This window comes from Ranitomeya variabilis, chromosome 6 (assembly GCF_051348905.1).
Source record: "Ranitomeya variabilis isolate aRanVar5 chromosome 6, aRanVar5.hap1, whole genome shotgun sequence".
Classification (NCBI taxonomy): Eukaryota; Metazoa; Chordata; class Amphibia; order Anura; family Dendrobatidae; genus Ranitomeya; species Ranitomeya variabilis.
Window position 1 is genome coordinate 25,026,518 of NC_135237.1, and position 16,945 is coordinate 25,043,462.

General features: G+C 40.3%; 1 protein-coding gene across 3 annotated transcripts in view; it reads left to right on the forward strand.

The window, feature by feature from the left end:
• DGKB (diacylglycerol kinase beta) overlaps positions 1-16,945 on the forward strand; it is a 655,304-nt gene that overhangs the window by 609,291 nt on the left and 29,068 nt on the right. For all 3 annotated transcript variants that reach the window (XM_077268080.1, XM_077268081.1, XM_077268082.1), the window contains exons 23-24: positions 2,440-2,560; positions 3,423-3,483. In XM_077268080.1, coding sequence (XP_077124195.1) covers positions 2,440-2,560; positions 3,423-3,483 — 182 coding nt within the window. The remainder of the gene's footprint in view (positions 1-2,439; positions 2,561-3,422; positions 3,484-16,945) is intronic.

Below are 16,945 nucleotides of genomic sequence, written 5' to 3' on the forward strand. Positions count from 1 at the left end.
CCAACCCCCAGTTTTACCAGAGTGTGAGGAGTGGCCTAATACATAGAACCCTTTGCTCCCCCTGGTGGCCGGAGTGTGAAGTGTAATGTGTGACTGTGATACCTGGTCAGGTGAACTCTTTTAGTACAATCAGACGTAACATCACTCCCCTTAGTGGCAGAGCGACAATACTGCACGACCAGGACTCTGGGGCGCTGCATAAAGATATCCATTCCAGTCCCAGGTGACTTCAGGTCAACTCCTAGCATCTCCTGTGAAGGGGGCTGGCTGACAGACTCATTTACATAAAAGCCAACCATCCTTCATTGATACGGCTGAAGCATAGTCTAGAGATAAAATGAAACTGACTTTGCTATTGAAATAATCCAGTCAACCAGCCCCCTTCATACAGAACACAACAATGATGTCCTGACATAAGAAAGATTATATTATTTTGAGCACAAGCTGCACGTGGACTGCCAGGACCAGAGCGGATACCTTTACATTGGTGCAGTTTAATAATTCAACTATATTAGTATCTTGCATAATAATGTTTGTATAATAATTTCCTGTTTAAGCATATTTAGTAGGGTTGAGCGACCTTGACTTTTTTAGGGTCGAGTCATGTTTCGCGAAAGCCGACTGTTGGAAAAGTCGAGTCGGGCGAAATCGGCCGATTACAGCGCAAAGTCGAGGATCGGCCGGAACACGAAACCCTATGCACGTCAATGGGGATTTTTTTTTTATTTTTTTTTTCTCTCTCTCCCTCTCCCTCTCCCTCTCCCTCCCTCTCTCTCTCTCTCTCTCTCTCTCTCTCTCTCTCTCCTCCGTCCCAGCACAGGAAATTTCGTTTTACACATTCCAAATCGCTACTGCGCACAAGCGATAAAATGATGGGCGTGCACGCCCTAACCCCTATGTCATCACTCTGCCCACGCTCCTTCATTGGCTGAAAAAATGGCGCTAAACGCGTCATACGAAACGCGACTTTGGCGCCAAGATCGCGTACCGCATGGCCGACCCCACACAGGGATCGGGTCGGGTTTCATGAGACGCCGACTTTACCAAAAGTCGGCGACTTATGAAAATGAATGATCCGTTTCGCTCAACCCTAATATTTAGTAACATTTTTGCTAACTACACAAAAATATTATTACAATATTATTGTTCTATTTATTATTTAATTTTAAAATAATCAGCAAATGATCAAATTTTTATTACAATTATATTATTTTGATTATTAGGATTATTATTATTAATATAATAATAATAATAATTATTATATTTTCTCTAAATTTCTGATAGTGAATGAAAAAAAAAGAACTAAAAAAAGAAGACAACTCATTTAATTTCCCAGAGCAGCGGAAACAATGCAAGGAAGTGGGCCGACCATCTCCCTAGTGACTTTTATCCGGGGATCAAGAATGAGTGCAAAGGGTCAGATGTACTGTGTGCACCATTCACAATGTGCTGACATCGGCCGTCATTCATGAGAGCATGCTTTGTGTCCCCATAGCACTAATATGAGGAGACACGTGAAGTAGCTCCGTTTATGGAAGAGGCCAGAAGAGACACAGAGCTGTGAAAACATTCCCACACACTGTATCCACTCATTGACTGTGAAACCCTGCAAAACTCTCATTCACAAATCCTCCACAATGCATTCCCTTAAAAAAAAAATAGTCTGCATCATCTGGGACAATCCCCTCTTGCAGATCACTCCTCATTCACTGGCTTTTAATAAAGGGGCTTATTTTTTCAGACCACTGTATAGGGAGCACTGAATTAGAGGAAACAGATGTGGAGGTTTACATGGGGATGCAACATTTTTACAATTGCATGGAAAAGTTTTCTGAGGTTAAGAGAAAGGTCATGGGGGCCAGCAATAAATAAAATGGGGTATGCAACTCCTAAAACCATTGCGGGGATATTTGTGCACCACACCTCTCTAGGAGAACTGTCTGATATTCCAGCTTTAATTATTTGACTCAGAGATGTAATACCCTTCATAACCTGTGGACAGGCGTAGCACTGTTTTTGAGCCACCTTTAATTTTTGACAACTTTAAATGCCTGGAGTAGAGATCTCCAGAAACAACACATATCATTTCTCCACAAGATAAGTAATGAATAGTGATGAACAAACATGCTTGGATAAGGTGTTATCAGGGCACGCTCGGGTGCTAACTGAGTGACTTCGGCGTGCTCAAAAAATATGTTCGAGTCCTTGCAGCAGCAAGTCTCATGGCTGTTCAACCGCCACAACATGCATGGATTGCCTGTTTGTTACGCAATCCTTGCATGTGTTGCGGCTGTCAAACAGTATAATTGTGATTATTTATAATGTACGAGAATAATGTTTACTAAACTTACGTATAAAATGAATAAAGACATAAAATGGTTATTTGAAGATTTGAAGGATAAAAATGTGGTTTCATAGTTATTTCTACTTCTTTTTTAGACCTAAGTGATCAACTTTTGGAAGTAGTTGGCTTAGAAGGAGCAATGGAGATGGGACAGATTTACACAGGACTGAAAAGTGCTGGGAGGCGTCTTGCACAATGTTCCTCTGTGGTTATAAGGTAAGATTATTATTATTATTATTTTTGTTTTTTATATTTATCAATAAAAACATGCTTGAATGAAAATTTATGCGGCACCGTAATGGGGTCAAATTCAGCCCCAGTTTTTAAATGGGACTGAATTTTGCTGTTATTGTGCCAATAAAATGATTCTTCTGTTATAGTATCTCCAAAACTTTGTAATGTATCTTATTAGGGCAAATTGTCATCTCCCTCCCTTCCAGAAGTCTATATTTCTGCTCCCCCAGCTTGAGGATCTTTGTAAATATTCCAAAACTTTCTTGGTCATCAAATAATTGGTGTATGTAGCTACAGGATATTTATTTCTATGCTTCTTCAATTATGCAGTTATAGAAAAGCAGAGGGAATGTGTATCTGTTTGACTAAAGGCCCCATTACACATTAGATAAAAGATGGTCAAACCCACCAAATTCAGCAGGATATGCCGGCCATCTAATATGTTCAGGGATCTGCATCTCTGCAACAGAAATAATCAAATGCAGTTGGATGCGGTAAATCTGCATGTATCAGTTAACACCTGCGGATTTACCTGCATGATTAGAACACAGCAAAAATACGCTGCCTCCAAAGCGCTACTTCTTCCTGATTGTGGGAATGTAGCCCTATAGAGAACACACAATCACTTGGACGGGCAGACCATTCCTGTAATGGGATTCGATCAACAACTATCTAATGTGCATATCCATCTTAAGAACACACAGCACATCAGAAAAAGCAAAATCATTCAGCAACACAGGAAATAAGAAATTTATAGAAACCAGCATGGGTTAGAGATATTATTTATCTACTTGGTATCCACCCTGACATGTTATATTTAAATTTACCTTGTCTTTATTCAAAGGACCAGCAAGTCTCTTCCTATGCAGATTGATGGGGAACCCTGGATGCAGACACCTTGCACGGTAGGTCCATTTTTCAAAAACTTTACCTTTTTTTTATATTAAAGACTAAACTACTCAAAAATAGGGCTTATTTAGTGGTTTAAAGTAAAATGTGTCAGATGCGCTCAAAGAGAAATACTATTAAAAGGACTTTGTCAGCATGAATGATGGTTCAAACCAAGTATGGTGCCAAGTGCACCTTTGGCACAGCCAGACATTTAAGTGCACCTTCTCAACTGCTTTAATAAAATCTTCCCTTAGCTACCAAGTGCCTCTGATTTCACAAGTCATAGTTTGGTTTAGGAATGACTAATACTGCAAACTCAAGGACCTCACTCATGGTTAATTTAGCTTGATTATATTTTTTCATAATCAGTTGGAAATATTTTTGGCTACTATGCAAACTCATCTACCTGCATCAATCATCAAAATCCTTCTTTCCTCAACAAATTAACCTTTTACATAGTTTTCATACCTAGAAAAGAGGAATAAAGAAAGTTGTGAATTAAGCTGGATTTTGTTTTTAAAAGTTTTTATCAGTTCATCGACGATATGGCACAATGAAAGGGGCTATGTAATCTGAATATACGATACTGAGGGGTAACTATTATCAGTGAAGCTGATGACCATTTAAAGATTATGGAACGCAACTGGACTCCCCTGATGGCGGATGATGGGGGCAAGAAGTAACAAGCATGCTGGATTTTGCTATGCCTGATCCTTCATGTTCGCCAAACATAAGAGGTGGTAGCCAGTGGCTTCTCGTCTCCTGTTTCGGTACCAAGGAAGTGTTAAACATTGTCATTGACTCAAGACAAATTTTCATCAAGAACAGAGCCATACCATTTAATCAGTTGGATCCAACCACCAAATCGCAAATAAGGCTACTTTCACACTAGCGTTGGACGACGCACGACGAATTGCGTTGTTGCGACGTACCGACGCTAGAAGTGAATGCGCCGCACAACGGGGGCAGCGGATGCTGTTTTTCAATGCATCCGCTGCCCCATTGTGATGTGCGGGGAAGCGGGGGCGGAGTTCCGGCCGCGCATGCACGATCGGAAAAGACGGGAACGACGCACCCAAAAACCTTACAAGCAATGTTTTTTGGTGGCGACGGTCCGACGCAAACGTCGCATGACAGTTGCAACGTGTGGCAATGCGTCACACTGCGTCGCTAATGCAAGTCAATGGAGAAAAAACGCATCCTGCAAGCACTTTTGCAGGATGCGTTTTTTCTACAAAATTACGCATAGCGACGTGCAGTGCACGATGCTAGTGTGAAAGAGGCCTAAATCAAAAATTTGCTAGATTAGCCACTTTCCTCTTCTGGATTGTCAACCTTCTCCAGCTGTATCTTCTGTCTCGCGTAAATAAATGGTGATTCACTAATTACAGTATGTCAATGTCACATCACATTTCTCTACCATTTACCTCCCAGCAGAGACTATCTCCAAGAAAACGTTCCGCAGTATAAATTATAACCAGGCTGAATTCCTCATTTCAGATTCCTTTCGTAAGCACTCTCTCAGATTGTTCGGTTATTTACTGTCGAGGAAAGATTTTGCGGCTCAATAACATTCATTCCGATGCCTGGCTCTGAAAATGTAGACACAAGCTCATTATAACAATATGAAAACACTAGAAACACCCCTAAATTGAGGCGACTATAATACAATAAATCATTACTCTTGAGTCCCAAAAACTCCTTTTAGATCCTTTTAGTGGACCTTTCGCAAAATGAGATAAGATAAAGACTTAGAGCATAAATGGGACTGAAAACGTTGGACGGCAAGTATGTCTACTCCAAAGGTTACAGTACTAACAAGAATTTCTTTTCTTATGGGGGTGGAGGCTACATTATTTAATAGTAATCATTTGCTGCTTGGTTGTGAACTGTGGCACTTCAGAGTTGTGATAAAGTAGAGCTAGATTCCTCATAGCTTCTAAAAAAACCCTACCTAAAATAAAAGTATGGAAAGGTACCCCAAAGGGTATAGCCATACACCATTTTGCTTATAAAAAGTATAGCATAACCTTTTTGTAAATATATTCATAAGGAACATTCCCCCCCCCCCCCTCCGGTAAAATCCTAAATTCCTAGGATGTAATCTATCAGGGTTAATATGTTGTCTACCTGGCTGGGATCCTCGGGGTACTAGATACCCTAAACAAAATTTTCAAGCAGGACTTACTAATTGGTAGCAACCTCAAAGAACTTTCCTAGAGTCTTACCATACTATGTTGATTTGACATGGTTCTCGCCCTTAATACAATTTAAAAGGCTAAAGATACAATTTTGATTTTTTTTTTTGTATTTTTGACCCAGGAGACCCCCATGTTGCCCCCACCTCACATACCAATCAATGCAAGCTGCTTGTCTTAACTGGAACCCTCCATGAGATATTGGTCTGAAACGAGACCAGGGTGGATAAAAACATATCTTTGGCTAAGATTCATCTCTTCTACTCATCCCTCGCTGATGATTTTAGGTGCACACAAATTGTGCTTGCACTCATGTTAGGGGCCGAGCTGTGATGGCCACCACCCAGAGGCAATGCCAGGTTTAGAGTTTTATCATTTCAGTTGAGTGACTAAAACATCACGAGGGAGCTCTTCGGTATCCGTTCATTAGCATCAGTGATGTTTCCCACCAGCATCGGACTGGGGTGTCTGGGGCCCACAGGAGGAATTGACCCTAGTGGCCTACTCTACAATTATATGGAAAATCTTTTAGCCGATATCCCTGTTACAGCGGAGCATTGAGTGTAAAGCACAGGCAGCTCCTGCACATCTACTGTGCGCCACCATAACTGGGATGTACAAATATGAACTTTGAGCTTTGCCCTGTGCCTCAAAAGTAGTTTTCACCCACACATGGGGTATTGGCACACTCAGGAGAAATTGAAAAACAATTTTTTGGGGTCCATTTTCTCCTGTTACCCTTGAGAACATAAAAACTTTGATGCTAAAAGATGATTTTTGTGAAAAAAATTTGATTTTTAATTTTCCATCTCTACGTTATAAATTTATGTGAAGCACCTGGGGGTTCAAGGCGCTCAACAAACATCTAGATAAGTCCCTTGAGGGGTCTAGTTTCCAAAATGCGGTCACTTGTGGGGGGTTTCCACTATTTAGGTACATCAGGGGCTCTCCAAATGCGACATGGCGTCTGCTCTCGATTCCAGACAATTTTACGTTCGAAACCTCAAATGGTGCTCATTCCCTTCAGCCATGCCGTGCGCCTAAAGAGTGGCCTTCCTCCACACATGGGGTATCGGCGTACTAAGGAGAAATTGCACAACAACTATTATCATTTTCTCTTGATACCCTTGAGGAAAAAAAAATTGTGTCCGAAGTAAAAGTTTTTTGTGAAAAACAGTTAAATGTTCATTTTTTCCTTCCACATTGCTTCAGTTATTGTGAAGAACTTGAAGGGTTAATAAACTTCTTGAATGTGATTTTGAACACCTTGAGGGGTGAAGTTTTTACAATGTTTTCACTTTTGGGTATTTTCTGTCATATAGGCCTCCAAAGTCACTTCAGATGTGAGGTGGTCCCTAAAAAAATGATTTTGTAAATTTTGTTGGAAAAATGAGAAATCGCTGGTAAACTTTTAACCCTTATAATTCCTAACATAAAAATATGTTTACAAATTGTGCTGATGTAAAATAGACATGTGGGAAATGTTATTTATTAACTATTTTGTATGATATAATGCTCTGATTTAGGGGCATAAAAAGTAAAAATTTTAAAATTGTGAAATTTTCAAAATTTTTTACAAATTTACAAATCAGTGGGATCCATTGAAGCATTCCAGAGTTATAACCACATAAAGTGACAGTGGCCAGATTTGAAAATTAAGGTCTGGTCATTAACCTACAAAGTTGTTTGTTCCTTAAGGGGTTAAGGAATGACAAAAAAAACATTCAAAATCGAAGAGAAATTGAAGTTCACATGAACATTTTTTTTAAGAAACATTCTTTTCTGCATAATGACTTTTATAAAAGGCAAAATTTAAAAGGATTTAAAAAAAATAATTTAAGTAAATCAAATTTGGAATTTTTATTTAAAAAATGTACATTTCAGTGTAATTTATGAAGCAAGCAAGAACTGTCAAAAATGTGAGGTAAGAGGGACTGAGATACACCCTGTATTAGACATAAAGGAGGGCCTCATGCACACATTTTGTTCAAATTATCATGTACTGGTACTCCTAGACTCATAAAAGCTGTGCAATTCCTGCCAAAAATTACAAGCATAGTCATCCATACACCCTTATAGGCACCAACTGTAGTACCTCATTCAAATATTGTAAGCAAAGTATAGTTGTGGTACTCCTACACTTCTAAACGTTATGCAGAGTGCAAAGCCAGAAAACAATTACAAGCAGGATCATCCATACACCCTTGAAGGCAACAACTGGAGGAACTCATTAAAATATTAAGAAAGTGTACTCCTGTAACCATTCAATTTTGTTATTTTATTTCAAACCAACAAAATTTCACACAAAGCAGGTTCTACGGTATATATGACATAGTCAATTTTTTGACCAAAAATATTTTATGGACTGAACCACGCCAAGCGTTTTTCAAAAATTTTAACCCACTGTAGTTTTACACAAAGCACTTAATGTATCAGAAAGCACGAAATACTGTATGGATCAGTAATTGAATCGATAAAAAAGTTTTCAATTTTTTTTGAGTTTTATATAACATTAAAATGTAACAGAAAGCATGTAAAACTGTATGGATGAGTAATTGAATGCAGACAAATTTCTCACTGCTTTTTTGTAGTGTTATATATACCACTAAAATGTATGCAAGAACATGTAATATTCTATGGATAAGCAATATAATACCAAAAAAAATTACAATTATGTTTGAGGGTTATATACCACCAAAATGTACCCTAGAACATGTAATACTGTATGGATCAGCAATATAATACCAATAAATTTATGAACAGTTTTTTGAGGGTTAAATACCACCGTAATGTACCCAAGAAGACGTAATACCCTGTGGATGAGCAATATAATACCAATAAATTGTTAAACAATTTTTGGAGGCTTAAATACCACCGAAATGTACCCAAGTAGATATAATACTCTGTGAATGAGCAATATAACACCTATATATGTTTGAACATTTTTTTTGAGGGTTATGAACCACCAAAATGTACCTAAAAACATGTAATATTGTGTGAATGAGTAATGTAATACCGAAAAAAATTTGACAACTTGATTTTATATACAACAAAGTGTACCCAAGAAGATGTAATGCTCTGTAGATGAGTAATTTAATGCCACAACATTTTTTAGTGCTTTTTTGGCATGTTATATTTCACACAAATCTACCCAAGACCACAGAATACTGTATGGGTGAGTGACTTAACCCAGCAAATTTTTTGAACGATTTTTGTAGAGTTATATACAGTGGGGAAAATACGTTTTGATACACTTTTGATTTTGCAAGTTTTCCCACCTACAAAGAATGGGGAGGTCTGTAATTTGTATCGTAGGTACACTTCAACTGTGCAAGACAGAATCTTAAAATAAATCCAGAAAATCACATTGTATGATTTTTACATTATTAATTTGCATTTAATTACATGAACTAAGTATTTGATACAATAGAAAGACATTTTCTGTAGTTCTTAACCAATTTTTCACATACTGCAGCAGGGATTTTGGCCCACTCCTCCATGCAGATCTTCTTCAGATCTTTCAGGTTTTCAGGGCTGTCTCTGGGCAACATTGATTTTCATCTCCCTCCAAAGATTTTCTATTGGGTTCAAGTCTGGAGACAGGCTAGACCACTTCAGGCCCTTGAAATGCTTCTTACATAGCCACTCCTTAGTTGCCCTGGCTGTGTGTTTGGGGTCATTGTCATGCTGGGAGATCTAGCCATGACCCATCTTCAATGCTCTTACAGAAGGAAGGTTGTTGTTGGCCAAAATGTTGTGATACATGACCCCATCCATCGTCCCTTCAATACGGTGCAGTTGTCCTGTCCGCTTTGCAGAAAAGCACCCCCAAAGTATGATGTTTCCCCCACCATACTTCACAGTTGGGACAGTGTTCTTGGGCTGGTACTCATCCTTCTTCCTCCAAACACGGCGAGTGGAGTTGATACCGAAAAGTTCTATTTTGGTGTCATCTGACCACATGACCTTCTCCGATGCCTCTTCTGGATCATCCAGATGGTTACTGGTGAACTTCAAACAGACCTGGACATGTGCTGGCGTGAGCAGGGGAACCTTGTGTTCCCTGCAAGATTTAAATCCATGACGGCGTAATGTTTCAGACTGTGGTCCAAGCTATCTTCATATCATTGACCAGGTCCTTATGTGCAGTTCTGGGATGATTCCTGACCTTTCTTAGAATCATTCTTACCCCAAAAGGCAAGATCTTGCATGGAGCCCCAGACTGAGGAAGATTGACAGTCATCTTACGTTTTGTTCCATTTTCTAATAATTGTGCCTACAGTTGTTGCCGTCTAAAAAGATGCTTGTATATTGTCCTGTATCGCATCCCAGCCTTGTGCAGGTCTACAATTTTGTCCCTTTTGTCCTTAGACAGCCCTTTGGTCTTGGCCATGGTGGAGAGGTTGGAGTATGATTGAGTCTGTGGATAGGTGTCTTTTATACAGGTAACAAGTTCAAACAGTTACAATTAATACAGGTAATGAGTGCAGAGTAGAAGGCTTCTTAAAGAAAAACTCATGTAATTAATTTTGTGGGGTGAAATCCTGCTGACAGATTCCCTTTAAACTCACAAAACTTAACAGCTTCTTAATGCGGTATTCCTAATTTTAACAATTATAGCAAATCTACTGGATATGGCATAAATATCTAATAGATATGGGCCTGACCAGAATGTCTCCAGAGAACAGAAATACTCTGATACTTCTGGTGAGGTGCATGCACAGCCCACATCTCCAGATAGGTTGGAAGACCCTTGTTTTACATGTAGGTGCATGTTGCAGGGGCAGGACTGCCAAGGACATGTAGCAATAATTGGGGTTCTGTCCTGTGAGGGTCCCATCTCTGGAACATAAACCATTAAAAGGGTTGTCCAATACTTTTATGTTGATGGCGTATCCTTAGTATAGGTCATCCGTATCCGATCAATGAGTTTGTGACACATGCAACCCCTGTCAATCAACCATTCCCTGTGCTATCGGCTTGTTGTGAACAGCATAGTTCCGTCAACTGTATCATGGCCACAGTTGAGTATTGCAGATGCAACGCTATACATTTGCGGCACTGAGAACAGCTGGTTGGCCGGTGTGCCAGATGTTGCAAATTACATTATTATTTAAAGTGAACCTGTCACCAGGCTTGACCAATATGAGATAAGACCACCACCTTTCAGGCCTGATATACAGCATCCTTTAATGCTGTACATATGCCCCCAACCCGACCTGCAGGGTGGTCCGGTCCGAGGGGTGTCGCTGGTCTTGGTGCGGCGCCTCCTTTCTCCTTGTGATGCCGTCCTCCTTCTTGCTTCGTGTGGATGATGCATCCTACGTCATCCACATAGTCTCCCCAGCATCGTGTTCCTGTGCAGGTGTACTGCTCTGCCCTGCAGTGCGCAGGCACTGGGAGAAGGTCAGGGCAGAGAAGTACACCTGCACAGGAGCGCGAAGCCAGGGAGACTGTGCTGGTGATGTAGAATGCGTCATCCACACGAAGCAAGTAGGGGGATGGTATCGCAGGAAGAGAGGAGGCAGTGGACCAAGACAAGTGACTGCCATCAGACCGTACGGTCATTTTCTTGGTCTTTTTCAAGTAGGGTTGGGGGCATATGCAGAATATTACACTGCTATATATCAGGCCTTAAAGGTGGTGGTCTTATCTCATATTGGCCAAACCTGGGGACAGGTTCCCTTTAATCTAGTGGAAAACATCATTATGTTTTTAAATTATTTTTACATTTATTTTGTGGCCATTGTTTACCAGAAGTCCAGAACATGATTCATTTTATTTTTGTGAAAAAACTCAATCGAGAGAGTTACAAAGTGTCGTAAGGTCCTTTACCCATTACCTCTTCACCCTTTGGATACTTGTCAGAAATTCTGGGAAAAAAAACAACAAACATCTGACCCACGTTTATATTTTTGTATCTTTGAAAGAACAACCGTAGACGCTCGGAGGCTTTTATCTTACTTTATTCAGAAGGCTTTCACCTACCCAAGTCCATTTCACTGCGCAATGCTTTATAATAATGTTGTTGCCCGTTTCTCCGAACATGACTTCTATATGGATCATAAGTACATTTGTATTCATACCTAAACTGCCGTAAGAGCCTTCTACTGCATCTAAATGCAATGTATTCATAGCGTTCACATAATTTATTTGCTTTTTCACTCTTCATGCAAGATGGGTTTTTAGCCAAAAAATACATTAGATCAACTACTATCAAGGTAAGCCATTCACGGGCCAAGTTCACTCTGTCTTGGCAGCGGCTTGTTGTGCAAGTGGAAAGGAATTCATGAGCTCTCTTTCCCTCTTCTCGGTAAACCTGAACGATACAACACTACAGAAAAAACAAATGCAAAGGGTTTAGTAGAGGTTTCTGCATTTTATGTTCTACCACCAAAGAAAAAAAAATTGTAAAAAAAAAAATGGAAGTAAAGTTGAAATCTAGGGTAACTTGACCTGACTGATTTTTATTTTATTTTATAAAAGTATCATTGAATTTCTTTGCCCTTTTTGTTATCATATGTTGAATATCTTCTTTCTGGTATTGGTATCAATACCGAGCCTCCAATGTTGATCCAGAAGAAGGCAAAAGTAATTGAATATTGGTGGCACTATAGAAATAAAATTATTATTAATTATTATTACGAGATGTTTGCAATTGTTTCAGCCAGTCAATAGGATATGTTGTACACAGCTGGAAGCCATCATAAGTCTGTAGAGTCTATCAGGCAGGGTTGGTTTTAGACAAAATGGGACCCTGGGCAAAAGTTTAAAGTCTGGTCCCAAATGTTAAACATATCACCTTCACATTTCTATTGTATGTACAAGTGCTAAGTTCAGGCCGCTAAACGAACGTGACCGACAATACTGAAGTCGTTCAACGTTTATTTTCCGTCATTTTTAGGGTAGGTGCACATGTTCAGAAATTGGCAGCGCTTTATACGCAGCACATGTCCGCGCGTCCAAAACGCTGCCGGCTTATTAAACGCAGGTGAATCTGCATGTGTTAATTGAACCATGTGAATTCAGTATGTCCAATACATTATATGGGTGAAATTTATCTTTTGGAGACAAAGAAAGATAAATAGACATGCTGCGGTATGGAAAGACACGCCGCATGTCCATCTCCGAGTTTGAGCTTCGGGCATCTGTGCCCACATAGTGGATATGGGATTTCTTGAAATCCCATCCACTATGCTGTAACATTTGGACGCTGCACAAGTGCACAGTGTCTAACCCACATCGTTTACTGACCGTGAGCACATAACCTTACTATGGCTGAGGAAGAATGACTGGTACAGATACTCCTCGATACAGTATAATGCAGGTCCCATATAGTACAAATCGTAAAATGCACTCCCCATGGTCCTTGGTAGAGTATAATGCAGCCCCCCTCAGAGTATACTGCAGCTCCCCACATAGAGTATACTGCATCCTCCCTCATAGAGTATAATGCAGCCCCCCTCAGAGTATACTGCAGCTCCCCACAGAGAGTATACTGCATCCTCCCTCATAGAGTATAATGCAGCCCCCTCAGAGTATAGTGCAGCCCCACACACAGTATAATGCAGGCCCCACCCCCACAACCACACACAGTATAGTGCAGCACCCTTCAAACACAGTATAATGCAGCTCCCTCCAAACACACAGTATTATACAGCCCCTCAGAGTATAATGCAGCCCCAAAAACACAGTATAAATCAGACCCCACCCCCACACAGTATAATTCAGCCCACCCCACAAACACACACTGTATAGTGCAGTCCCCCATACATAGTGTAGTGCAGTAGACATACACACTATAATGCAGACATGCACACACAATGCTTACCTCTCCTCCTCCTTCCGCAGCTGGTCTGACTTCTACAGAGTGTCTCAGTGTCTCATCAGCTCTACTGCTGAAACACGCTGAGTCAGAGGCTAAGGGATAGGGATGGGAGAGGGAGCCTCACATGACTCTCTCTCCTCCATCACTGCTTTCAACTTTGATAAGTTGAATGTGGGATGTGGGGAGAGGGCGGTGCTAGGACCTTCTTACTCAGGGGCCCCAAAGTGGCCACTGGCTGGGGGCCCCTGGATGAGTGGGGGCCCTAGGCGGCTGCCTGGTCTGCCTGCCCCTAACGCCAGCCCTGCTATCAGGCACTGTTGATGGGACAAATCCTCCGTTGCATTGGGGTTTAAGTATTTGTAAAAGATCTGACTGATCTGTCCACCATTATGATCCATGGTGCTGACAGTGAATATGTTATTTCTAGTGTGGTTCAACACTGTCAACCGAAGACAGTGACATTTACAGATCTTGCAACAGATAAGAGTGTTGGAAGCATTTCAATGATGGACAATTGGCAATTATAGGTGCAATCACTTAGAAAAAATGGAATCACAAAGGCAATCAGTAGAACAATTTGACAACTGATTTTCAGAAATAACCAAATATTCCTCCGCTATTTTACACATTGCAGAAGATTGCATCAGTGAGAGAAGCCTCAGGTGACCATGAGCGTGACCAGGTGAGCTTCCCAGTAATGCCTTGTAGCTATCACATCACATATTATAGCACAGTCTGTAAAAGCCCGTATAAAAGTCAAGGCAGGGAGTGCAGTATATCAACCACTTTTGGGTAAATAATTTTAGTGAGAGGAGTTCACAGCTTTCCAATAGAAATAGAGAAAAAGTCCCAAAAACTCTGAATATACTGTACTTGTCTTTGACAAAACTGCAGTAAAGAACGGTCACTATTAATTTACCCCCAGCTACATAGGTGGAGGCCACTTTGAAATTAATAAGCTTCTGTTTGAGTTAAAGAACTTGAAAGAGTTAGGATACCGTCCTGGGAGATCTCAGAGTGTAACACGTCTTTTCAGGGGAATTGGAGTGACCAGAGTTGGCAAATTTTAATTCCAAAAAGATATGATCAACTCTACTAATCATAGTTATTAAGGTTGAAGGAAGACTGTAAGTCCATCTAGTCCAACCCATAGCCTAAACTAACATGCCCTAACATGTTGATCCAGAGGAAGGCAAAAAAACCCCATGTGGCAAAGAGTAACTCCACCATGGGGAAAAAAATTCCTTCCCGACTCCACATACGGCAATCAGACTAGTTCCCTGGATCAACGCCTTATCAAGGAATCTAGTGTATATACCCTGTAACATTATACTTTTCCAGAAAGGCATCCAGTCCCCTCTTAAATTTAATTAATGAATCACTCATTACAACATCATACGGCAGAGAGTTCCATAGTCTCACTGCTCTTACAGTAAAGAATCCGCGTCTGTTATTATGCTTAAACCTTCTTTCCTCCAGACGTAGAGGATGCCCCCTTGTCCCTGTCTCAGGTCTATGATTAAAAAGATCAGCAGAAAGGTCTTTGTACTGTCCCCTCATATATTTATACATTAAAATAAGATCACCCCTTAGCCTTCGTTTTTCCAAACTAAACAGCCCCAAGTGTAATAACCTATCTTGGTATTGCAGACCCCCCAGTCCTCTAATAACCTTGGTCGCTCTTCTCTGCACCCGCTCCAGTTCAGCTATGTCTTTCTTATACACCGGAGACCAGAACTGTGCACAGTATTCTAAGTGTGGTCGAACTAGTGACTTGTATAGAGGTAAAATTATGTTCTCCTCATGAGCATCTATGCCTCTTTTAATACATCCCATTATTTTATTTGCCTTTGTAGCAGTTGCCTGACACTGGCCACTGAATATGAGTTTGTCATCCACCCATACACCCAGGTCTTTTTCATTGACGGTTTTGCCCAGAGTTTTAGAATTAAGCACATAGTTATACATCTTATTACTTCTACCCAAGTGCATGACCTTACATTTATCCCCATTAAAGCTCATTTGCCATTTATCAGCCCAAGCTTCTAGCTTACATAAATCATCCTGTAATATAAAATTGTCCTCCTCTGTATTGATTACCCTGCAGAGTTTAGTGTCATCTGCAAATATTGAAATTCTACTCTGAATGCCCCCTACAAGGTCATTAATAAATATGTTAAAAAGAAGAGGGCCCAATACTGACCCCTGTGGTACCCCACTGCTAACCGTGACCCAGTCCGAGTGTGCTCCATTAATAACCACCCTTTGTTTCCTATCCCTGAGCCAGCTCTCAACCCACTTACACATATTTTCCCCTATCCCCATTACTCTCATTTTATGTAACAACCTTTTGTGTGGCACCGTATCAAAAGCTTTGGAAAAGTCCATATATACTACGTCCACTGGGTTCCCTTGGTCCAGTCCGGAACTTACCTCATCATAGAAGCTGAAAATCGGTCATTATAAACTGACCTCTGAGTGAGTAATATAATAATAATATATTCTTATTGCTTCACTGTTTTCATACCCCAAGAACGGTATGAACTGAATACATATAATGTTACACATGATACCTACATATGATAACATGGGAATCGAGTCATGATGATAGTGTGGTTGAGTCCATGTTGGTGACTTGAGTTTCCAATAATATTTTGGCTTTTAGAAGATAGGAAGACAATCCAGCCATGATGATAGAGGTGGTCCTCTTCCACTTTTCACCTTTGGCTTTTTTTTTACAGATGATGTTATGTTTGATTCAAGAATTTGTTGAAATTTCATTGAATCCATTATTTTCTCTACCTGTAAAATGTGTCCCGTGTCATTGGTTGCAACACAACCTCAAAGCATGAATGATCCACTTCCATTCTTAAATGGTTGGCGAGATGTTCTTTTCCTGAAACTATGTGCCCTTTTTCCTCCATACATACCTTTGATAGTTGTGGCCAAAGCGTTCTAATATAACCTCAAAAGTCCACAGGAATTGTTTCCGTAAATTAATCAGGTTTGCTTAGATATTCTTTTGCATACTTCTGATGCTGAAATTTATGGTAAAGATGCAGGAGAAGTTTTCTTCTGATGACTCTTCCATGAAGGCCAAATTTGTGCAGGTGTCTCAGAACAGTAGAACAATGTACCACAACTACAGAGTCTGATAAATCTTTCTGAAGGTCTTTTACAGTTAAGCTGGGGTTCTGAGTTGCCGCTCTAGCAATTCTGCGGGTATCTCTCGCTTAAATTTTGCTTGGTCTTCAAGACCTTATCTTGGCCTCCACTGTTCCTGGTAACTGCCATTTCTTAATTACATTTTGAACCAAGGAAAGGGTAACTTGAAAACACTTTGTTATCGTCTTATAGCCTTCTTCTGCTTTGTGTGCCTCCACAATTTTCATTTTTGGAGTGCTAGGCAACTGCTTAGAAGAAGCCATGGCTGCTGTTTTTTGGCACAAG